General features: G+C 56.1%; 2 protein-coding genes across 3 annotated transcripts; one reads left to right on the top strand and one right to left on the bottom strand.

Moving 5' to 3' along the window:
- The first annotated feature begins 203 nt into the window (after positions 1–203).
- Positions 204–6,024, top strand: WDR73 (WD repeat domain 73). Its single transcript, XM_071433621.1, has 8 exons — positions 204–289; positions 365–432; positions 799–887; positions 1,507–1,595; positions 2,678–2,745; positions 3,411–3,584; positions 4,662–5,036; positions 5,622–6,024. The coding sequence occupies exons 1-8, from the start codon at positions 249–251 to the stop codon at positions 5,858–5,860; spliced, it is 1,143 nt and encodes a 380-aa protein (XP_071289722.1). The 5' UTR covers positions 204–248; the 3' UTR covers positions 5,861–6,024.
- A 3,578-nt stretch (positions 6,025–9,602) lies between these two features.
- On the bottom strand, positions 9,603–22,969 carry ARRB1 (arrestin beta 1). 2 transcript variants are annotated; one of them, XM_071433619.1, is made up of 16 exons: positions 22,548–22,964; positions 17,347–17,377; positions 16,692–16,752; positions 16,247–16,291; positions 15,677–15,873; positions 15,054–15,113; positions 14,867–14,934; positions 14,289–14,424; positions 14,123–14,207; positions 13,960–14,032; positions 13,501–13,638; positions 13,223–13,306; positions 13,003–13,026; positions 12,085–12,155; positions 11,660–11,711; positions 9,603–11,026 (listed from the first exon to the last, which is right to left on the bottom strand). In XM_071433619.1, exons 1-16 carry the CDS (start codon positions 22,565–22,567, stop codon positions 10,915–10,917), a joined length of 1,257 nt encoding a protein of 418 aa, XP_071289720.1. In that variant the 5' UTR covers positions 22,568–22,964; the 3' UTR covers positions 9,603–10,914. The 2 variants fall into 2 exon arrangements, with proteins under 2 accessions (XP_071289720.1, XP_071289721.1); XM_071433620.1 differs by lacking the exon at positions 13,003–13,026 and having other exon boundaries at positions 22,548–22,969.
- Between the last annotated feature and the right edge of the window lie 1,751 nt (positions 22,970–24,720).

Raw genomic sequence — 24,720 nt, 5'->3', positions numbered from 1 at the left:
AGGTTGCCCAGAGAAGCTGTGGCTGCCCCGTCCCTGGAAGTGTTCAAGGCCAGGCTGGATGGGGCTTGGAGCAATTTGGTCTAGTGGAAGGTGTCCCTGCCCATGCCAGAGGAAGGAAGTCAGGTAAGCCTTGACATCCCCGCCTCCCGCGGCTACCGCACCGCCATATGCGGCCCTCAGCCTCCATGACGTCACTGCCGCGCGTCGGCAGGTGACGTCACGGGCGCGCCGTGCGGGCGGGCGTTGCCATGGAGGCGGCGGACGAGTGGCTGCTGCAGTCGCTGCGACTGTGAGGGACCCCCGGCCCCCGCCCCCCGGCCCCGAGCCGGGCACCGCCGGCCTCACAGCCGCCCTCTCCCCGCAGGTACCGCGACCTGCACACCTTCGAGCTCCAGGCGCCCACCCGCCTCATCGAATGGGCCCGCGGGAACCGTGAGTGCGAGGCGGGGAGCGCTGAGGGGAGGAGAGGGGCCAGGCTGGAGGCTGGCGGGGTGCGGGGCCCGTGGCTAGCCGGAGGAAAGGAGGAGGCCCAGGGGCCGGGCCGGGGCCCTAGTGGCAGGAGAAGGGGGAAAGGAGGCTCTGGGCTTGGGCTAGTCTCGGGTCCCGAAGGGCGGCCAGGGTGCAGGAGCCCAGAAGGGAGGCTGAGTGCCTGGAGCTGCTCCGGGCTCAGCCTGGGCTCCAGCTCAGGGCCTGGCGGTCCATGGACTGGCGGTAACTCGGGTTTGTCTCAGGGAGGGTGGGCTGGGCAGGGGGGCAGCCCTCACTGTGTTCCTGGCTCTTCATGCCCACCCCACCAAGGTGTCTGTGTAGCCGGGTATGGACAGTGTGATGGGAACGAGATCCTGCAGCTGATCCCACCGCCAACGCTGCTGACAAAGGAGACCCAGGTGAGTATTGCAGCCAGACCTCTCTGACCTCCTTGGCCTGATGTTTTCAGAGACCAAGCCAGGACTTGGTGGCCTTCATGAGCTGTTACCTGTTGCTGTGACAAGGGCATGGCCAGGGATTGAGCAGCTTTGGTTGAAAGGAAAAGCACATAAGTCACCTGTTTGTCATCCAGTCATGTTATCCTGCAGCTGCTCTGCAGACAGCTTGGGTTGTGGACACTTCATCTCCAGGTATGTGAATGAAAGTATTTCATGGGGAAAGAGAACAGATGAGGACAGCAAGCCAGGTGAAGAAGGGGCTTGCTGAGCAGCTCAGCCTGGGGGACCTGCCTGGACATATTCTACTTACCCCTTACTGGGTAAGTAGAAGGCTCCTGAGCCAGATGTGCACAGATGGCAACAAACACAGGCAGAGCTCTTGGCAGCAGCTTTCTCCAGATTTCTGTTCTCTCTGACTATTTTGGGATCCTTCAGTCCTATATCACCTGTTGAGAAAGGCAGCACTGGACAAGAGCTATACCAAGCAAGAGTTTGCCTCGTGTCTCTGTCATTTTTTGTGATAACTGAGCACAAGTTGTGCACCACTGTGTGAAGAAATGGCTTTGCCTTTGATTTCTAGGGCCTGTGTCCAGAGAGAGATTTCAAGGTAGAATGTGGTGGATTTTCAGAGCGCCCAGTGTACAGCCTGAAATACGTGCCAGACACCAGGTATGACCACCAGGTCCTTCCCAGAGCAAACTCCTTTTCCATGCCTTCTTCCCAACCCAGCTGGTCAATCCTGCCTGCTCTAAGACCAGTGTGAGTCTGGGCCAGTTACATACCAAGAACTGCTGATGTTACTGCTCCCTACCCCACTTCTGAGCAGCTGGGGCCTGTAGAGTTTTCCTGCTCTACCTTCCCTTCCTTTGGCATTTGACACTGTTTGGAGCTGCTCAGCAGCAGAGTAGGACACTGGTGGCTGGTGCCACTGCTCTGCAAGACCCTGTGTGTGCAGGTTCAGGAGCTTTTTTCCTGCTCTGGATTTAGACCAAACAAATACTGCTGGCTGATCTCTTGTTCAGCGTTTCTTCCTACACAAATCCCCACTGACTACTTTGGGGCTGTCTGGATCATTCTCAGTCTAGTCCTTCTGGAAAATGTGATAATTAAATCACGGAATCATTTAGGTGGGAAAAGCCCTCTGAGATCATTGGTTCCAAGCATTCCCCTATCACTGCCAAGCCCACCACTAACACATGTCCCCAAGTGCCACACGCAACTTCTAATCCCTCGAGGGATGGCAACTCCACCCCTGCCCTGGGCAGCCTGTGCCAAGGCTGGACAACACTTTCAGGGAAGGAATTTTCCCAATATCCAACCTAAACATCCCCCGATGCAACTCGAGGCCATTTCCTCTTGTCCTGTCCCTTGTTCTTTGGGAGCACCCAAGTTCCCTCCTGGCTGCACCCTCCTGACAGGGAGTTGTAGAGAGCAAAAAGATGCCCCCTGAGCCTTCTTTTCTTCAGGCTGAGCACCCCCCTACCCCCAGCTCCCTCAGCCACTACTCAGCAGATCCTCATAAAGCATCCTCATAAATGCTCTTGCCTGGGACTGTGTTTGCATGGGCTGTGTGGAGCATCCCTGCATGAGGAGTTCTGGGATTATGGTCCTTCCAGCCACCACTTTGCTCCAAGCAGAGACAGGAGTTCCTGCTGACAGGAGCAGCAGACCAATTTGTCTCAGGCTGGGGAAAACAAGGCTGTTCTCTGCTCCTGAGGAGACTCTTTTGTGAGATTCTTCTGTTTCCTCAGCTTGCTGGTGACGAGTGGCCCACCCGACAGCTCCCTCCAGGTCTGGCAGGTGTCAGCAGAGGACTCTGGTAAGGATTTTTGAGCTCAAGTAGTTTCCCAATGCAGTTGTTGTTGCATCTCACATCTCTAGCTTCCCCTTCTTCCTGTGTGTCAAAAATGAGGAGAGGAGTGCCACTTCCTGTCCTGAGTGGCCACACTTGTGTGGCACAGGCTGGAGAAGGCTACAAGATGAGGATCTACACCAGTTTTGGTGGTTTGGAGTTAACAGCACAAACCTCATCAGAGAATCAATATGTTTAGGCCTATCACAGTAGGCTTGTACTGCATGTAGCTGGCATGCTGTCCCCTTATAACCCCAATGGTTAGAAATGCAGCTCCATCCAGCCTTTTGGGATAGCCTGTGATCCACCTTCTCTCAAAAAGAGAGAGGCTGCTACTGGGAAATACTTGTAAACCACCAGAAAGGAGGTGCAAAAGAAGGAGAAAACTTCTTCATTGATCATAAACATCTTGATTCACAAATTTTCATTCATTTTGCTCAGCATTTTGTCAGTCCTTGCTGGATGAGTTGGAAAAGGGTTTTACCCTGAAGAAGGGGTTAGGCATAATTAGATTTCTTACTGGTTTTGTAGGTCAGTTTTACCTTTGTGAGCTATTGTTGTGAAGCAGCTTAATTGGATGGATGACTTGATTCTCAATGTGTTTTACATCTCTTTCTATCTCTTCCTAATAGATGTTATTAAATCTGTAAGCACCATAGCAACAGAAAATGGCACTGGGCACTCCTGGGCTAAAATTGCCACCATTTCAGCCAGAGCCCCATGGGTCCTTCATGGTTCAAGACTTGACAGAGTACAAATAACAGAGGTTGAGTCAAGGAAAAATGTCTACACAGCAGCTATTCAAGGCAAGTCTAACGTCTTACTTTTGGAAAGGTGGAGTTTGGGTAAAGCAATGCTAATTGCTTGAGTAGCAAACATTTCACTGAGCAGGTACTTTTGGACATGTGCAAGTGGTTATAAAGATATTTGGTACAAGTTGATTGTCTTGAGGAAAGAGGTGATAATGGTCAGGTCCATCTCCAGCTGCTTACCACTCACATCACACTGATTTCTCACATTTCTGCTCCAAATCTGGGCACCACCTGAGTCCTGCAGATAGTTTCAGTGTGGAGAACTAGGTTCACAGAGGGGTGCTGTGTGTGCTGTCCCAAACAGGGGAGGTGACAGCCTGGTTACAATAGGTGGTGGGTGCAGGTCTGGTTTCCTTGGGGATCTGGGGACTCTGCCTTCACCTGTGTAGTGAGACTGAGTTCCCACAGAGCTCATCGCTGTGGAGGGAAGAGGGCATGTGTGTGTCCAGTGGCAGTATCACAGCACTGAGGAAAAGGAAGGTCTGTTTGTCACTGTCCCTGTGCCAGAGGGACTCACGGAATCTTGGAGTGGTTTGGCTTGGAAGAGACATTTAAAGCACATCTCATTCCAACTCCCTGCCATAAGCAGAGACATCTTCCACTAGATGAGGTAGCTCCAACTTGCAAGCATGAGGCAGCCACAGCTTCTCTGGACAGCCTTGTCAGGGCCTCACCACCCTCACAGACAAGAATTTCTGCCCAGTATCCCATTTAACCCTGCCCCCTGTCAGTGGGAAGCCATACCCCCATGTCCTGTCACTCCAGGCCCTTGTCCCTCTCCAGCTCTCTTGGAGCTCTGTAGGCACTGGCAGGGGCTCCTTCTCTTCTCCAGGCTGAACACTCCAAGCTCTCCCAGCCTGTCACCAGGACAGACAGGCTGTAGCCCTCAGAGCCTCACCATGGTCTCCTCTGGACTCATTCCAGCAGCTCCACTCTTTCTGATGCTGGAGGCCCTGGAGCTGGACACATTACTCCTGAGCATCCATCCTGCTTTCTTTCTCAGGCAATACTGCAGCACAGAAATCCTGAAAGTGCTCCTCACTGGACCTGAGACCTGCCTCTGTTTTGCAGCTTCCCGAGGCAGCGAGGAGCTCGGCAGCCTGGCCTTCCTGGACTGCAACCTGCTGCTCCTGTGCTGTGCCACGGGCCGGCTGTGCCTGGCCGACACCCGACAGCCGCAGAGCCTCGTGGAGGCCGTGCCAGCGCCCTCGGCGCCGTGCAGCGAGCACTGGTGCATGGGCACCCGGCATGCAGCTCAGGGCTCCGAGCCCAGCTCCCAGCCCGTGGCTCGCCTCTCAAGCAGGGGGCTCCTGGCCCTGACAGACCTCAGGAAAACCTCGGAGTTCTTGGCTTTGGCAAAGGCCAGAGTCCCCTCTCCCGGCTCAGGTGCGGAGTTCCTGTGCGTCTCCTGGGCTCCTGCTCTGGAAGGCTACCTTGCTGTTTCAGGTAGGTGCTTAGGGCGGAGATCTCCTTTTCTGGGTGCTTTGTTGATTTATATTTTTGTGAAGGATAGTTCACTCCACCTAAAACCCCCAGTGACATGGTGGTTTTTTAGTGCTGCCCCTGGAGCCAACAGAGATGCCAGCTAATTGTCCTCTGAAGCTGCCTCTTTCCAACAACTCCGGAAGGGGTCTGGGTGGGTTCTGGAAGATGCCTGCTGCCCTTCTGTGAGATCAAAGGCCCCAAGCTGACCACAAGCACTGCCTGATAGTGCCAGTCACAGCCTGGCTGCAGGCTACAGCGTTGATAATGCCAGCTGGGCGGCAAGGCTGCCTCTTGACCACAGCCTTGCATGTTCACACCCATGAGTCCACAAACTTTGGGGATCTGGTCTGGGCTCTCCGCAGCAGCTGTTTCTTTGAGATATTCTCCTCAGAGGCAGAGCTGCTCTCTTCTCACAGGTTTCTAGTCAGGGCCATTTTTCCTTGTTCCTGCTGGGAGGTGATCCTGAGCCCAGCTGGACTAGACCAAAGCAGTTAATTTCTGCACTCTGTATTCCTTCTTTATCCTCTTAATTCCCTTTTTTCCAAGGTTTTGATGGCACCGTGCATGTGTATGACACACAGAGCTGGGACAGCTCCGGCAAGGAAGCAGAGCCCATCTTCGTTCACAAAGGCCACATATTTGGTGGAGCAGGTGGCAGCAGGGACCCTCCCCTGGTCACTGTGCACACGTGGCATCTGCAGAAACCCAGAACTTTGTTGTCAGCAGCGAGTGATGGTTCCTTGCACGTCTGGGACTGGGTTCAGCCCTGTGGGAAGTGTGGGTAGGTGGTGTTTTGGTGAGATGGGGCATTTCCTGCCTCTGCTGTAGTTTGCGTGGGCTACAGTGTGTGTGTGTGTTTGCCTGCAGATACTGTTTGGAGACTGTTGCAGTGAGCAGAACAACTGTAAAATTTCTATTTTAATAATAGTAAAAATTTTTGCCTGTGTTACTTGTTCTCCTGTGTACCAGCCTTCAGATGAGAGCTGTGCTTGTGGTTCTGCCTGTGTTTCTGCTGCTGGCAGAAAACATCCTGCTCTTGTTTGATCATAGGCTTGTGTCATGTCTGCAGGAAGGGAGAGGAGCAAAAAGGAGAGACTTGACATAGGCCTGGAGTGATTGGACAAGGGAGAATGGCTTCACACTGCCAGAGGGCAGGGTCAGATGGCTGTTGGGAAGAAATTCTTCCCCTTGAGGGTGGGGAGGCCCTGGCACAGGTTGCTCAGAGAAGCTGCTGCCGCCTTATCCCAGGATGTGCCCAAGGCCAGGCTGGATGGATCTTTCAGCAACCTGGTCTATTGGAAGGTGTCCCTGCCTGTGACAGGGAGTTGGAACTGGATGAGCTTTGAGGGCCCTTCCAAACCAAACCATTCTCCAATTTCATGAAAAAAAACCCAGGAATTTGAGGAAACAGGCTCTTCTGTGGGATATTTACCCACTGTATTCCAGGCCTAGAGCACCAAGTGGAAGCTGCACCCCCGAGGGGTGTTGACATTTATCACGTGCTCGTATTTCACGAGCAGTGACCTCCGCTCAGGAAGTTTCAGTGTGACCACTTGTGTTCCTGCTTGCAGCCTGCAAAAGGAACAGGAACAACGTTTCCAGCCACAGCCTACTCCTAACTCTGCCCTTCCCCCTCTAGATCCTGAGAGCACCTGGTCTGAGATGAGGCATTGGTGTCCTTTGGCTCTTTTCCCACCAGCTGCACGTTTAGATTTGATCAAACTGATGTGATTTCCTGGGCTGTGTTGCAGCTCATGCAACACTCACACTTTTACCAAGGTGTTAATTGGGAGGAACAACCTGCCTGCATAAAGGGCTCCCTTCTGCTTGGGTGTTGGCTGAGGTGAGGAGGGGTTGAAGACAGGTGAGATGGGGGTGAAATCTCTACTTCAAGAGCACCCGGGGAAACCTTATACTGGGAATGTGCTGTACTGACTCATTCTGTGCCATGGCAACAGTTGTCTGCCTGGTAGCTGAGCCTGGAACCGGCCTCATTCTTCTCCCAGAACAAGCCATGTGAGCATTTCTGCTCTTCCCAAAACTCCACCTGGCCACATGTGAAGCAGAGGCAACGTGTCCTGCCCAAGGCTGGAGATGGTAATGTTTTGTCAGTTACTAAAGGCATGGATCTGTGTCACCAGCAATCAACAAAAGGAAAAGCCTGTTTGAGTCCTAGAGGAGCTGAGCTGTCCTGCATGAGTGCCTGAGCATCCTTTGTGCTTCCAGGGATCCACAACAAAACCAATCCAGCTGAGCTAGAGCTGAACTGGGGGAAATGAGTTCTGAACAAGAGCCTGGGAGCATTTCTGCCCCGGTGTGGGCAGCAGGGAGGGCTCCTGGCTCTCTAGTCTCTCCATCTGCTCTTTCTTGAGTCAGTTCCTTCTGGCTCTGGTAGAGCTGAGCATGCCCTTCCCCTGCACCAAGACCTGCAGGGTCCTGTGTTTAGCAGGTGGCCTTTCTGCCCCATGACTGGGACCTGTAGCAGCCCCAGGGAGGGCAGTGTGTAGTACACAGACATGAAGGGCTCCCAGAGAGGGATCTTGGAGCTCAATGGGTTTTCCTCAGGCACCCCTGGGAGCAGGCAATTTGGCAGAGGCGCACTCAGATTGTGCAGTTCCTCCTTCCTGGGGGAAACACAGAGGGAGGGTCTCACCTTGGAGAGGTGAGCTCTGAGGCAGAGAGAAGACCACTGGAGCCTTCCCAGTACCCCAGCTACCTCTTGCTGACTGCCTCCTTTGCTGGGACATGTGGAGGGGCTGACCCCTCTCTCATCACAGTGATGCAGATAGTGCAGTGAGGACAGGGAACTGAATTTGCTTGGCTTTCAAAATGGGGCTTAAGCAATAGCTCAGTTTGTACCCTTCTAAACTTCCCTTTTTTTCCTAAAATAACTTAAGCCTTCTTGTCCAGCTTGAACCAGATTTGACAGAGGACTGGAGATATAAAAAATATTAAGTACTCACAGATGCTGTGGGAAGGGATTATGCACATAGGAGGGATGTGGAGAGTTGTGCTGGGCAGTAGGGACATGGCTCTCAGGAATGCACCACATGGAGTCTCTGGCAATGTCCATGTGCAATAAGAATCTGGTTGTGTGACTGTGGAGACTTTGGCTTTGCTGGAGCCAGATTTGTCTTTGGCAGGGAAGGCTGGGACAGCCTCTGGCACAAATGCCAACACCCATGAAGTGAACCAACTTAGGGACAGTTTCTCCCTCCCCATAGCATCAGCATGGCAAGGGCAGATCAAGCTACATGGGACATGAATGTGTCCAACCCCTGCTCTCCCTGGGACCATGGAAAGGTCCTCCAGAAGGCCTGTCTTCACTGAGGCCACAGAGTTTTAACCCTTGGGTAAGGTAATACAGCTGGAGACAGAATCATGGAATCATTCATGTTGGAAAAGCTCTTTAAGTTCGTGGAGTCCAATCTTTACCCTCACACAGCCAAGTCTATCACTAAACTATGTATGTCTTCAATTGCCACATCTACACATCTGTTAAATCCCTTCAGGGATGGGGACTCCACCACTGCCCTGGGCAGCCTGTGCCAAGGCTGAACAATCCTTTCAGGGAAGGAATTTTCCCTAATATCCAATCTAAACCTCCTCTGGCACAACTTGAAGCAGGGCTTCTTCTTCCTTGACTGTGAGGGGACAAACCACAGCCCTTCCATGAGGGACTGTCTCCAAATTCAGGTCCATAAATGGAGGTGTCACTTAGCTCATTTCCCTAGTACTGGCTCCTGCTGCTCTCAAAGGGGATGAGAAGCTCAAGAAGCTCCCTGCACCATTAACAGATGTTTGGATGTGGCTCTTGGAGATATGGTTTATGTGGTCTGTGGTTTTAATGTGGTCTATGGAGATATGATCCCAGCCTTGGCAGGGCTGGGAACCACTGGACTCTGATCTTAGAGGGTTTTTCCAACCTCCATGATTCTGTGATCATTAAAACAATCAGCTCTGAGCAGTTCCTCAGCAGGACACAGACTGGACATGGCTTGTTTAACAAGCAGGTTGTTAGTGCCCTGTGCTCATCAAGTACTGCATGACCGTGCATTTCATATCCAAAATAATGCCCAGTCCCTGCTGTGGGATACAGAATCCTTCATCTCCTCCTTGGCTCCTCTGCATGTCTCTGCACACCAGGGAGGCTGTCATCACCCCATGGAGGGATGGGGTGGCATGAGCAGGGCAGGTAGCTGCTGCTCCCTGGTCCTTGCGCAGGAGGGAAAAAATTGCCCTGTGAGGGTGGTGAGGCCCTGGCACAGGTTGCCCAGAGAAGCTGCCCCATCCCTAGAAGTATTCAAGGCCAGGTTTGATGGATCTTTCAGCAACCTGGTCTAGTGGAACGTGTCCCTGCCCGTGGCAGGGAGGATAGAACTGGATAAGCTTCCCTCCCAACTTAAACCATTCTATGGTTCTGTGACTTGCTGCCTGTGCCAGTTCCCCCCATCCTTAGCCAACAAAAGTGTCCAGGTATTGGGACTGTATTTTACTGTTTTTTCTTTTTTTCTTTTTTTTTCTGAGTTTAATAAACTAGAATAATTTATTTGACAGAACACAGAAACATCACAGACAGGATGGAGAAACCAAAGCAGCAGGTATCAATGATCAGTACAAAGGAACCACTTTACAAAAAGAAGTACCACGCTGCCCATCAGCTTTACCCAAAAATTACGGGGGGAGGGGGGTGGGCTCAGCTCAGCACCCCACAAACAGGGTGGGGGGGATGGAGCTATCCCTACAAAATGCTCTCAGATGACAACGCTGACTGCAACAGCACAATAAATAGTGGGAATGGCCTCTCAGTGAGTGGTGGGAGACCAGGGACCCTTGGAGGGGGGAGGTCCAGGCACCACCAATCCAGGAGGTACAAGCATCTGTTAAAACACTGATTAGGGTGGCAAAAGCCCTGATTCTCCCCTACCCCCAAATAGGTGCTGGATCCCATGCAGGCAGAGCGAAACATCAACCAGGGGGGCTTTGCAGCTTGGCAGGACAAAAGTATCCCTGGCAACATCCCGCTGGGGGACAAGGCTGTTCGGCCACAACACTGCCATGGCTGTGAAGAGGCATTTGATGCCTCTCCCAGAGCAAGCAGTGTGTGGCAGATGGCACAGACCCACAGGGTCCTCTCTGCTGCCTTAACCTGGCACCAGCAGCTCCCAGCTCTGAGCTGGCTTCCTCCAGGGAGATTATACTGGTGTGAAAACAGATGCAGCTGAGAGGACCCCTGGGCTTGGCCACTTTGGGGGGACTTGGGGGAAGAAAAGGGCAGGTGCTGCCCACCCCCTTTGTTTGGAGCAGCTGGGGCAGGGGCCAAAGTCGAAGCCAGGCTCGTGCATCCCAGGGAGGGAACACATGCAGCAGGGCCGGACAGAGGGGCATTGGTCATGGGTGAAAGGAAGGGACACCAAAGTGCACAGGTGCCTTTTCCCATAAGAAGGCTGCCTAAAAAAAACACCCCCCCACAATTCTGCTGCAACCCCCCTCCCTGTAGCAAACTGGTGTTGAGACTGGGCTTATATAAAACTCATAAAAGGGGCATCTCATAGTAAAGGGCTCTAGTAAGTGGCAGGAGGCTGGACAGGGACGGAGTTATAGTGAGCCCCACTGCCTCCAGCAACTCCCTGGCCGTGCCCTGCACGGGAAACAGCAGCTCTGGCAGCTGGATGAAGAGACAACACGGCACAGCTGGACGGGTATAGGTCCTGTGGCCATCGGGCAATTGGTAGGCTCCCAATACAGGTAGAAAACAAAATTAATTAATTATAGAAAAGAGAAGCAGCCTAATGTAGGGGTGTCCCTGGGGCAGGGTGGCGAGCTGGGGGGAGCTCGCTTATCTGTCGTTGAGCTGTGGGGAATTTGTCCGCTCCTCCTCATCCTCCTTGTCATCCTTCATGCCTTTCAGTCGCTGGCGGGCGAAGTCTTCAAACACAATGTCATCATCGCTAGTGGGGACACAAGGGAAGTGGGTTTAGGTGGGGTGCAAGGTGAAACACCTCCTGTCCCACAAACCTGTCCCATCTTGCCCAGTGAGCTCAACCTGCACCGCCACCATGTTACAGCAGCTCAGGGGGCCCCAAATCTCCCCATCCCTAGCAAACAGTCTTGGTTTTCAAAGCCTTATTAATACTTGCCCAATGCACCCCAAAAAGAGCCCCCAAGCTCCCCAGCAGGTGCAGCTTTACCAGGGCCATGGGCATTTGTCCCACTCTGGGAGAACTGCAGACCAGCAGAAAGTAGCTGGGTGGGTTAAGTACCCTAAAACCTCCCAAACATATCACCAGCCCAGGGAACGCTGTGGCAACAACCTCCCGCACCCCCAACACGATCCCAGCGGCCTCTTACTGCAATTTCTCCTGTTTTTTGGAAAGCCATGCAGGGAAGGGCGAAGGAGGAGAGAAGAGAGAGGGGAACAGCACGCGTCATGCATTACAGGTGACATGCGTGGGGTTAATCACAGGTGCCAATCCCATGGCACAGCAGGTGTTAGAGGATTGGGGGGTGCCATGCAACCGCCATGTTTCACATTCCCACAGGACATGTGGGAATTGGGAGAGGGGTGTATTTTAGTCTCTTACTTTGTATCAAGCTCTATCAGATTTGTATCTATGGGCGCTTCATTCTCTGGAACTGAACAAAGGGATGACACAGGATTAGTCACAGGGTGGTGACCGCCATCCCACCGAGGTGGGTGACACCTTCCCCAGGATCATCTCTGCCCTCCTACCAGGGTGGGCAAGACCCCCCCTGCTGCCATCACTGCCATCCCACTGGGGTGGCTGAGATTCCCCTAGGGTCATCACCATTTCCAGTGTGTGGATGCAACCCGCCCTGGAGTTTGGCTACACTGGAGTGATGGCAGCACCCCCATGATTTTAACGCTGAGGCCCTGTGAACAGGGTCAACAGGAGCCAAGATCTCCCTCCATGCAGCCTCACTGGCTCCCTTTGCCCCCACCCACCCCCAGGGACACTGCCCCTGTCACTCAGGGACAGACACTCACTGTCCCGGTGTACTGGTTCCTCCCTGGGTTTGGGATGCATCAGCGTGAAGGGCAGCTCCACTGCAACGTCACTGGAAGAGACACCAGGGTAAAGCACAGGCCTGCCTGCACTTTACATGTAGAGCGAGGCAAGTTTGCAGAGGAGAACAGCACCCCCATTACAGCTGCTGTAGAGACCACAAAGCTGGGCAAACCCCTGTGTCAATCTCCATGGAGCTGCTCAGCAGCTCTCATGCCTCTTGGCTGAGCTTGGACTCCAGGGTGGGGGATCAGCACAGGCCTCCTGGGAAGCAGAGGGGCATCAGGAGGGACAGCAGCATGACAAAAATCTGTCTTTAGCAGCTGTGGGGGGGTATCCAAAATCCCTTGAGCTTAGGCTGCAGCCAGCAGTGCCATGGGAATGGCAGGAGGTGCACCAAGTTTTCCCAGTGCTCAGTGGGCATGGTGGCATCAGGGCATGACAGCCTAAGCACAGCCACAAGCTGCCCCAGGGGCAGGTAGGATAGAGCTCAGACAGAAGTGTCCCAAAAGAGGACGAGTAGTCACACGGTCCATGTAGGGACCTCCCTGTGGGAGGGAAGTGATGTGAGGATGAAGACCTAGGAAGCCCCAGAGATTTGCCTCCCCACATCCAGAGATGCTCAGCCCTACGGAGCCACCTCTGTGCCCTGCTCCCTCTCCCCAGCAGCACCCACAGGCCTCTCACTCCAGTACAAGTAGGAGGATGCAGAATTCAAACCCTGCCAGCATTCCCAGCCACATCACCCCAGCCCCACCTCTGCCAGGCTTTTTGCTTTAGGTGAGACAGCATCCCCAACACAGTGGAATTCCCAGGACAGGCAAGGGATTAGGTAGCACCCTGAGGGGCTGAGGGGGTGCAGTGAGGATTGGGGGGCACTGGGGGGAGTGCGGTGTTACCTGGAGGCGAGGTCTCCCAGCAGGCTGGCATGAGTCAAAGGATACAACACATTAGTCACTGTCCCCTCCCAAGGACACACAACCCCCACACACCTTTTGTCCCACCCATGCTGCTTAGTCCCAGGGGAGCTTTAAGGATGATGGGGCCCCACCTGCAGCACAGACCAGTCCCAAGGTTAGAGAGGAGATGCAGCACGGTGGGGGGGTGCCCAACACTCACCCTCCTCGTGACACCACCAGCTTCACCTTCACCTTGTAGGAGACAATGATGCCCAGGATCTCCTTGTTGGCTCCATCTCTTAATCTGGAGGAAGAGGCAGGGGGGCATCAGTGAGGGAACATCCATGGGACCAGTCCCCTGTCCTCCTGGAGGTCCCTCCGTGGGATCTCCTCCACCCCAAGCATCACCCCTGGAGCAGGGGCTGGATGCCCACCAGGGCCAGGTCCTGCCCCCACGCTGCAGGGGAGACAGGAGCCCTGGGGGGTAGAGGGGCTCACAGTGTGCTGGAGGCCAGGTTGGTGTCCTCGTGCTTGAGCTTCCCATCCAGTGCCAGGCCCCGCTTCTCCCGGTTGTTGGCAAGGAAGGGGGTCAGGGTGTAGACTTTGCAGAACGTCGAGCTCGGGGCCACCATATCACTGGAGATGATTTCCAAGGTCAGCCAGGGCCCCAGACACCCACAGCTCCCACAGGCCACCCCAGACATCTCCATCTTAGCCTGGTGAACTCCACATATTCCCATCCCTGCCACAGTCTGATGAACATCTCCTTCCTGGAGGACACAGAGGGTGATGTCCCCAAGATGCTATCAGAAAAAAGGTTTCCATCTCCCCGTTCCTCCCACTGGTTCCTGCTTTCCAAGTGCAACATCCCAGTGGGGCTGCACTGGGGCAGGAGACCTCCAATGCTCCTCCAAGACCCCCCTGAGGTCTCCAGGGCTCCAAGGAGCCAGTACTCACTCAGCATCCTCCACAGCCACTGGGCACTTGTACTGGGCAGTGTTGAAGAGGCAGATGTCAGCATACTGACGCACTGGGGAGAGACAAAGCGAGATGGGGATCAGGGTAGGCCCCCACAGGGATGGGAACAGGGACACCAGTGGGGCGGGGCCCTACTCTTCACCTGAGATCTTGATTTTCTTCACGGTCTTGTTGGTGTTGTTGGTGACATGCACGTTGACACTGATGGGCTCCCCGTGGTAGTATATCTGTAGGAGAGCAGAACAGAGAGGATGGTGAGGTCCCCAGGGTCACCCCCCACCAGTGTATACTCCCCAGTCCCTGCCCACCTCCTTGTCCAGGGATGCCTCAAGGTGCAGCGGCTTGTCTGACATGAGGAACTGCCGGGTGGTCTCTGCCATGGGCTGGGGGCCGGGTCTCTCTGGTGCATACTGGACCTTACGGATCACCAGGCGCACCGAGTTCCTGGGGGAAGACAAGAGGAGAACTCAGGCTGCCCGCAGGCTACCCTCTCTCTTGGCCCATTCTGGGTCAAATCCCTCTTTTCTTCTGGCCTGCTGGCACAGAAGGATGCCATGGAAGCTCTTGTCTGGATGCCCACCAGAGCTACAAGGGGAAAGCCCTACGGCCAGGCCAGGTTGCCCACAGCAAGTGTTGGGCTCCTTGCACAGCGATGGATATCCCAGCCCCAAGATGTTCTCTGACCCATCCCTATCCTGGAGAACACCTCCATCCCAGCCCCATCATGGAAAACATCTCCATCCAAGCCCCCTCCTGGAAGACAACTCTATCCCATTCTGGAAAACATCTCACCCAAGGTGGGTAACAAATTGCGGTGCCCCTTTCCCGCTGCCAGTACCAGGAGGATGCTGCTCCCATCCAGGCGGGATGGATCCTCTCTGCTTACCTCTTGTGGATCTTCTCCTCCAGGTTCTCGGCACAGAAAGCTTTAACCTCGTAGTCCACTCCACAGGCCTGAAAACCAGGAAGTGGGGAGAAGGAGGCAGAGAAACCCCTTTGGACTCCCCAAAGAGGTGACCCCAGCAGTGGCCACTCACCACAGCCTAGTGGCATGGGAACATGGGGGACCTTACCTTCCCCGTGTCCTCTGGGCCTGGCTGCAGTGTGACGGAGCAAGGCAGGTTGGGGGGGATCTGGAAGGGAAAGGAGGGTGAGGAGCTTTTTGGGGGGCTACCAGTACTTCCCTATCCTATCCACATTGGAAAGAGGGAAATTCAGGAAGGATTTCCTCATTTTACTATTGCATTTCCCAAATCCCAAAGTGTTACAAAAATACATTATTTTAGAGGGTTTTAATTAATTGGGGATTTTGAGAAATCAGGGCATCAGGGACATTTTTGAGGCCATAGGATTGAGCACCATAAAATGTCACAGAGCTCCAGAGGGGGTGGCCAGCATTGCCAAAGCTGTGCTGGGGAAATCAGAGGAACAGGGGGTCTACCCCCACTCCATTCTCTGCCAGAGCTGTCCAGTGCTGGCATGGATTCCCAGTGTTACCACGGACCCCCTGGTGCTGACGCAGACTGGCAGTTTCCCTACTGCTGGCTACTTTCTGCTCACAAGTTTGAAGATCCACCACCAAAAGCTGTGTCTTGATCACAGATAAACCCCAAGCAGGACCCCACAGGGCCAGATGAGACCCTGATGTCCCCACCAAAGGGTTCACTGTCCCTTCAAGCACCCCAGAGCACGGTACCTCGAAGGTGAAGGGGTAGGCGTGCTCGCCCAGCTTCTTGATGAGCCGCTCCTGCAGCCGTGTCAGGGGCTTCTTGTCCTCGGGGACCGGGGGGAAGGCCTGGGAGTTGGCCACGAACAGGTCCTTGCGGAAGGTCAGCCCCAGCACATCCAGGTCCTCTCGGCCATAGCGGAAGGCGCAGGTCAACGTCACAAAGACTGGAGAGGGTGACAAGGGGAGGTTGGTAGCAGGGTGTGCGTCATGGAGGGAACCATCATGGCATGGGGGCACCAAGGCAAGGTGGCATCCTGGCTCATGCCAGTGCCACCAGCACTGGGAAGTAGTGGTGGCTTGAGGACATGCCACGTTGAGAAGATGAGGATTCAGCAGCCAGCTGTGCCTTCGGATGCCCACCACAGCACCCCCATTCTCCACAGGACAGGGAATCTGTCGTGGGGACAGGGGCTGGAAATTGTCACCAAAGAGCCCAGAGATGCCAGTGCCTGGGTAGGATTGCATGGGGATGCCTGTGGGACAGTGGGACTTACTGTGGGACAGTGCCACTTCTGTGGCCCCAGGGGTAGACATTACCTTTTCTCTCCTTTAGGTATTCAGGATCCACCAGCACTACTCCATCTGCAATGGAACAGCCAGATCAGAAATGCACCACGAGGACGGGAGGACACACTGGCAGGGTCAGGGAATGCAATGGCAGGGTCAGAGGACATGCTGGTAGGGTTAGAGAGGAACGTACAGGCAGGGTTTGGAGGGACACCAGCACAGTTAAGGGGGGACATGACACCCCCTTTACACAGAGAGTCATCACCTCCAAGCTGCCAGCTGGGGCCTGGGGGAACACATTGCTAGCAGGGACAGTCTGCACCTACCACACCCAGGGCATATGCAAAGCCACAGCAGGACATGAATATTATCCCAAATCAACTATTTTCTGCTCCCCAAAATCCTTCACAGACAGCCCAGCCCACTCTGGCATGCATTTCCCTACAACTGAGGTCCCCTTCCTGCCACAACATACCCACGGGGTCCACCACGTCGATGTGGTCCACGAAATCCCTCTTCCCAAGGTAGACAGTGAGCTGCAGGGGAGAACAGGGTGTCAGGGGTGCACAGAGCAGACCCCCCAGGGCCCCCCATGTTGTCACCACCCACTGGGGTCCATATTGCTCATTATCCCCAGTGTCACCCTGTCCCTGTGGTAGCCAAAAGCCAATCCCACCCCATTCCAGTGAAAGCCTGAAACCTTTCCAGATGTCCCCAGAGCTGGAGGCACTTTGCATCTGGCGACTCTTGAGTGGCACCCCAGGGGTTTGTACTCCACTGTCAGGCAGGGATGAGCCCCCCAGTGTCACCCTCTCACCTTTCTCCTGATGGGGAAACTGAGGCTCAGGGCAGGCAGCTGCCAGGCTGAAGGTTTTCTGCATCAGCTCCTGCTGCCCAACCCAAAACCCCCACAGGCAGAGTCATCTGCACCCCAGCACTCCAAAACCTGTCTGCTTGACCCCTGACCTTGGGAAAGCCACCCACAAGCCCCACTGTGCCTCAGTTTCCCTTCCTGAAGGGCAGGGAAGTTCCCTGCCTTCTGCTGAGGCAGACAGGGTTCAGTGACATGCCCACCCCCACTCCCAGCCATGTTTGTGACCCCATGGTTTCCCCCACCATGTCCCCCTTACCTTCCCGTTAGGACTGGCTTTCTTAAACACCCTGCAAAACAGCAAAGGGGGGTGAGTGCTGGAGCAAGGGCTACCCTCCACCCCTGAACCCCCCCTCTGCTCCTGGCTCCCTGCCCATGGAGCTGTCCAGCTCTCCCCTTCAGGAAGGGTCTCTGGGGGAAGAAGCATCCACTGGCACAGTCCCATGGTGCCAGGTGCATCCAACCCTCAGCACCCCTGCCAGGACTCAGCTTTAGATAATGGAGGCATCAGGACCCCAGCCCACCCCTTCACCTGAGGATGGTGCCCAGAGACCACTGTGAAAAGCAGCAGCACCCCAGCATCCACCTGGCCCTGGGCACAGCATGTGGGACCATGGGGTCAAGGCATGCACAGGATGGGAGCATCCCATGGGATGAACCCATCTCACCATTACCTCACATGGATGCATCCCAAAGCCACTGGAGAAGCAAGAAAAGTCTGGGTGCTCCTGTCCCCAAGGCTTTTTATTCCCATTCCAAACCATGGAACTAGCCCCCAGACACCCCTCTCAACTCCCAAAATCCTTCTGGAACACCCCACAGAGATATGGGAGAAAGGATGTGGATCCAACATGCCACTGCTGGGGAATGCCAGAGCATTCCCAGCCTGCCTGCTGCAGGCAGGAAGTGGGCAGAGGCAGGTAGGGTGCCTGGTGCTGCCAGATTTTTTGGAGCCTGCCCTGGCACAAAGCCACCCATAATGGGTTCTCCTCAGATAATCCTTCCTCGCCTTTAAATTCCATTAAAACCATCCGGGAAGATTAGTAGTGGTTTTAGGCTGGAAAAAAACCAATTTCCCAGGGCAGCTGCTTGGCTCTGCCAAAATGTCAAAGGCTGCTAGTGGATGATGAACCCTCAGCCACCCCAGTGCCTGCAGCTGCCCACACCAAGCCAAGGGGCAGGCAGGGAAGGCAGCAGCTGCTGGGTTCCAGCCTGGGGGTGACCACCACCCCAGCGATGGGGTAGGATGCATCAGGAGATGTGTGGGCACACCCCTCACTCCCATATCCCTGAAATGCTCTGTCCCCACCTCCCTGTGTCCCTGCATATATGTGTGTCTGTGCACTCCTGCACACCCAAGTCTCCACATCCCTCTCTCTTGAGAGCCATGGGGACCAGCACAGCCTGGCCAGGCTCTGCCCAGGAAGCAGGATCTGGTCTGGATAAGGGAGCGTGGGGGCTGGGGGCCCTCATTCCCTTGTCCCCAGATAAGCCACAGGAACCCTCTGCCACACACATAAAATACTGGGGACATCCTTCTGGCTGTCCCAAGCCACTGGGAGCATCAGGAACATCCTGCTGGCTCTTCCTGGATGTCTTTTCCCTGTGGGGGTTGGGGGATTGACTTTTCCCAGCCGAAATGGGAAAGCATTTCCACAGTAGGATGTTTGTCATGAGGGTTTGCTGATGAAGGTGTGATTCTGTGCTGGTGCAAAGAAAGATGGAATTAATAGGAATGCTGCTTCAATTAAGTAACTTGGGGAGATAAAGGCCGCAGCTTGCCATGGAAGGGCATCAGCACCCCACAGTTTCTGGGATTTGAAAGCCATGGGGGGATCAGCCTCCAGAGTCAGGGATGGAGGGGCAATGAATGCATCCTCCTGAGAGCCCAGAGCAACTAACAGCAGGATTTTCATGGGTAATTAATGAGGCATTACTTCAGAGCAGGATAAGGAGCATCCCCTGACAGCCTGTCACCCCACACCCCACAGACCAGCTCCCAGAGGAAACCCCAAAGAGGGTCCAGCATGCTGGATCACAACCTGAGGTGTGCTGAGAAGCCCCAGAAAAGGCAGCCAGGGCTGGAGGCTCAGTGGGTGCCACTGCCAGCCCCTGAGACACGGGTGATGCTCCCAGCCAGCCCTGGAGGCACTAATGGAGCTGCTAATGAACCCAGTGCGAGTGAGATTGACAGCAGGTGCTGCAGGAAGCCATTCCTCACCACCCTGCCTGGCACATACTCGTGCTGGCACCACACTGGAGCAGGCCCCATGGAGCCCGAGACTTGCCGAGCCACACACTGCAGGTGCAGAAGCTCCAGGTATGGGTGCAGAAGCTCCACAGAGGGCAAGAGCTGCACAGCTGCACATTGTGCATGCAGGAGGCAGGCTGGCTCCCCACTGTGGGTACAACAGCCTGCTGTGCCCTCATCCTGTGGGTGCAGCAGCCCTGCCTGGCCCCACAGCATGGCTGCAGGAGCTCACACCTCCCCTGCAGCACCAGCGACAGAAGGGAAGGGGCACATGGGGACACGCTGGCCTGTTGCTGCCAACGGGGTGACCCTCACCCGCCTCCGGATCTAGAGGGAGGAAAGGAGGAAGTGTGAAGCCTTCCCTCCCCCTCCAGCCCTTCCTGGTGTCGAAATCCTGGAGACATGAGGCAGGAAGTGGCCTCCCTGCTGCCCATCAGAGGCTCGGGGCCTCATGCCATGGGCTGGCAGTCCCAGTGCCCCCTGAGCCTGTCACGCTGCCACACAGCCACATCCCATCCCGCCTGCCCTCTCCCTGCCATGGATCCCATCCCTTAATGAGCTTGTTAGGCACCCAGCCAGGGCTATTATTAGTGGGGTCTGTTGGATCTTGATTGGAAGATTTATGAGGATTTAATTCCCCTAGGCATCGGAACAGGATCTGATGGCAACACCATTGATTGCCTTTGAACCCAGGGCAGAGAATTCAGGGGTTTTGCCAGCCCTCATGCTAACAAGGTTGGCTGGCAGATCTAATTAGCTAGAGCCACGTTAGAAGGGACGTCCAGGGATAATGGAACCACCAGCAACCACATCATACACACCGGCACAACCCCATGGTGGCGGCCAGAAGCTCCATGCCAGCTGTGCCTGGATAAGCCTGGAGAACCATGCCAGCCAATCCCAAAGCAAGAGCATGCCACAGGCCCAATGCTGCATTTTGCATCTCTGCTGCATCCATCTATCTATCTATCTATCTATCTATCTATCTATCTATCTATCTATCTATCTATCATCTATCCCCTCCCAGGGTCAGCAGCAGCATCTCCCAGCTGGGTCAGAGCTCCACCAACTTCCCTGGCAAGGAAACGCCTCAGCTGTGGGATCCGGGATGTGTCTGGATCCTGCTGTTATTACCAGAGTTTGCTCTCCAAACAACATCCAGGAAGCAGGAGTCCTGGGCCACCTTCTAGGGCTCTTTCTCTTCCCAGTGGAGATCCCTGTCTGGCTCCCACACCCTATGGCTTCATCTAGGGGGATAAATGGCGTGGTGGAGGGACTGAGCAGCAGGTCTGGCGGTGGGTGAGGGTCACCCCCCTAGCAGCAAAGTGCTGTGGTGGAATGCTGCAGAGGGGCTGGATGGTACTGCTGGGCCAGAGGAAAGGTGCAAGGGGTGCTTAATACCAGCCAAGGTGGGCTCTGGTGTACCAGAACCACTGCAGCACTTCCCAGCCACCAGGAAGCCACTCTCAAGCCACAGGCTTGGAATCCCAGCAGCCAGGAATTCCAGTAGCTGCACATCCTGTGTGGGGTTGCAGCTGCCCTGGCTGGGTGCTGAGTGGGAAAAGCGGGGAAAGGTGATCAATGGTGCCAACAGCCACCAATTCAGCTGTTTCCTCCAGCTCTTCCCACTGGTGACTCCCAAGAAAAGTGGGGTGCCACAGCAGGAATCAGCAAAAATGGGCTTTTGGGGAAATCAGATAGTAAATCAGCTCCCACAGCTGAACCTCCTGATCAAACCCAGTGGATTTGGGTTTGGAGATCCAAACTGGAAAGGAAGAGGGATTTGTCAGCCTAATTCTTCCCCCCTCACCCTCCCCCAGCTCCCACTGTACACGCTGCGTAGGCAGGGAGAAGATCAGCTCATGCCTCTCCTGCCGGCACGCCTGCTGATGGGAATGCTGCTCACCAAGCTCCCCCTGGCACCTGAAAAACCCTGCAGGCCAATCTGGCTGCATCCTGGGGTTTGCACCCAGACACTGGGGGGAACCCAGTGGCTGCTCCAGCCCCCTGATCTGTGGGGCTGCCCGCCGGCTCCAGGAGCGCAATACAAATTCTCAAGAATTCAGGATACTGAGCAAGGAGGAAGCGGATGCTGTCAGCCATGGCTGGGGCACCAACACCCAGCAGCAGGCCAGCAGCAGCAACAGCCGCTTCCCAGAATGCTGGATGAGTTCAACAGGCACCCACAGCTCCCATCCTGTCACTCCAAAACGCTGCAATGTTTCTGGAAGGTTCTGCCCAGGCAGTCCAGACCCCCTCATCCTTCTCTCATGCCGTGGCCATGATGGGGGGGAGCAGAGGCTGCACCGAAGCCCCTGATCCTGCTGCCAAGGGGACATGGGAATGAGCAAAGGTAGGGCCATGGTGTTGAGGGATGAGCAGGAGCACCCTGAAATCCCTGCTCCCCCATGATTAATGGCTAAGGGGGCAGAAACGGACTGGGGCAAGGAATGGGAGTGTCAACTCCTTGACCACTCTGCCAGGGCCAGCCGGTGAGCGGATGTCACAGGATGTCACACCTGTGAGCGGATGTCACACCCCCAGGCCTCCCTGCAAGGGCTGGCAGGGGTCATCAGGCTGTCCCTCAAATCCCAACAGTTCCCTGCAGGATGTGCAGCCCCGCGGGCCCTGCGGCTCCCCTCAAATCCCAACACTTCCCTGCAGGATGTGCAGCCCCGCGGGCCCTGCAGCTCCCCTCAAATCCCAACAGCCCCCTGCAGGATGTGCAGCAGGTCCTGCCACCGTCTGCACCTGGAGCCCTGGGGAGCACAGAGGGGTGTCCCCATCCATCTCTGCACAGGGACCCCTAAAAGACAACATCCCCATGGCAGCATTCCCATGGGATGAAGGCGTCGCAGGCCCTCGTGTCCCTGTGTTCCAGGGCCGGCACGTGCTCCCTGACACCCCCAGCTGTGCCGCATGCCGGGAGTGACATCAGGGCCTGGGTCCCCCGGCGTCACCGCGATGACAACAGCCTCCCCCATCCCAAATCCATCCAGGCTCCAAATCTGATGGGGAGGGAGCAGTGACGCCCCCGGTCTCCGGGTGCTCTCACTACCGCTCGGGGAGCGCCATATCCCAGCAGCGGGGCCACCTCAGGGGACCACCAGCTCCAGCGCAGGGCACAGGCAGCGCCTGTCCCACCCCTCCCCCGCCACTGCCGGGCATGTCCCCCCGGGATGCTCCGCTCTGTCCCGGTCCTCACTCACCGGGTGCCTTTGTCTCCCATGGCCCCGCCGATCCTGCGGGCTCAGCCGAGAAGCGCCGGCTGGGCTTGGAAAATTACTGGCTGGATGGTGGAGGGAGCGGCGGCGGGGCGGGCACGGGGCCCGGTGCGGCCCTGCTCGGGCCCGCTCGGAACCGCTCGAAACGCTCGAGCACGCTCGGAAACACTCGGAACCGCTCGGCTCGGCCCGGACGGACGCCACGCCGGCCGGTTCGGGGCCGCTCGGAACCGCTCGGGCAGGTTCGGAACCGCTCGGAGCCGCTCGGAACCGCTCGGAGCCGCTCGGACACGCTCGGAGCCGCTCGGCAGGGCTCGGCCCGTCCCGGTTCCGGTGCGGACGCTGCCGCCGCCGCCGCCTCCGCCCGCCCCTGAGCGGCGCGGCCCCGGGGCCGGGGGCGGCGGCGCGCAAGGGCCGCACGGGCGGGGAGAGGATACGGGGAGAGGATACGGGGAGGCGGGGGGGAGGGCACCGGGCTGACACGGGGTGGGCGGGAAGGCGGTGAGGGGGTAGGAGAGTGTGGGGCAGTGCGCGCGCACACACACACACGGAGCGGCGGGAGCACGCGCGCGGCTCGGGGCGCCCCCCAGCGGCTGCGCGCGGGCACAGCGGGGGGAATCCCGCGTGTGATCCTGGGGACACGCGTGGGGGAACGGGGACCTGCGTGTCAGCCGAGACACGTCTGAGCGCACACAGAGACACGTACGTGAGCACAGACGCGGGAGTGTCAGTACAAAGTGTCTGTGGGCAGAGGGACGTAACTTGCACGTACACGCGCACACATCTGCATACAGGTGCCATGCACACACACACACACGCGTGAACTCACGCACGCACACGTGCACATACATGCATACACACGTGTGCGCACACACACGTGTACACAAAACAGTGTGTGCACACGGGCGCACGCACCCACGCACACACACGCACTTGCGAACTCCCCGCCCCCGAGGTGTCCCTCCCCTCTCCAATGGAATCCGCCTTCCCTGCAGGAAGGAACACGTCCGTCCCCGCCCTCTCTGCCTCCTGTCGCGGAGCAGCCCGCGGGGAACGGGCTTCGGGTGATTCCAGTGCTACGTGCATCCCCAGCTGGAGCATCCCCTTCCTATCCTGCCCCCACGGCCGTCGTGGATGGAGGGGACCGAGGATGGACATGCGATGTCTCCTGTGCCCACTGTGGGGACACCTGCACCCCACCCACGGGGCAGCTTTACCCCATCCTTGGGGAAACCTGCTCCCCACTGTAGGGATCAGCCAAGACAAAAGGACAGGAAGCAATGACGGGCCGAGGCTGCGGTGAGGGTCTGGAAGGAAGGCCGTGGTACCTGACGGATCCAGGCAGGAATGTCACCTAAGGGCATAGAGCCGTCGGTTGCAGAGGCAGAAGTGGGGCAGCTCCTGGCTAGGAACCATAAACCCTGCTCTGGGACTAGTTCGGAGGATTAAAGGATTTAATCCCAGGATTTGAATCGGCGCTTGGACCAGGATGGAGGCATTTGGTAGTTTGGGCAGTTTTTCACGGGTTTCACCCCCATTTTGACAGCTCATGGAGTGCCAGAGCATGCTGTTGTGGTGTGTTTTATGCTTGTTCAGTTTTCCCTCCATTGTTCTCTCAGAAAGTCCTGTCCTGTTACCAGTTTGTGTCAATCCCCAAACCCCTCCCCAGTTGTCTTGGATACCAAATGTATCTTTCTTGTTCCCCACCCCTGGCAGCCTGCCTGTCACTCGACACCCCTGCCTCTTTTTCTAGAGAGTTCGGGCCAGGGTGTCGAGTGATTGGGTTAGGGGCCAGGGTCCCTCCCGCAACTGTGTTTGATGGGTTCTCCGATCATGCCAATCCTTAATGTATCCCTCTCTGATTTGCTATCTTTCACCCCTCCCACCCTCAGTAAAACCGAGGCTTTTTCCCTGCCTCGGGGCTCTCAGCTTCTTCCACCGAACCTGCACGTTTCCCTACCAATAAAACTACCCCCCCGAAGAAACTGAGGGTCGCCTCTTCATTTCATCCTGCGACTTCGGAGCTCTTTACTGCGGCCACACGTCCGCAAGGCTTGACATCGCCTTGGGCACAAAGCCCTGACTCCGGGTTGGGGAAGTGCCTTACTGGCTGGAGGTTGGCTGGACACTTATCTAGCCTGGGCGTTTCACTTTTCAC

This window comes from Agelaius tricolor, unplaced genomic scaffold (genome assembly GCF_023055355.1).
Source record: "Agelaius tricolor isolate 1412-34295 unplaced genomic scaffold, bAgeTri1.0.p SCAF_9, whole genome shotgun sequence".
In the NCBI taxonomy this organism is placed as follows: Eukaryota; Metazoa; Chordata; class Aves; order Passeriformes; family Icteridae; genus Agelaius; species Agelaius tricolor.
Note: the sequence above shows the minus strand (reverse complement) of the source record. Positions and strands in the feature narration are given on the sequence as shown.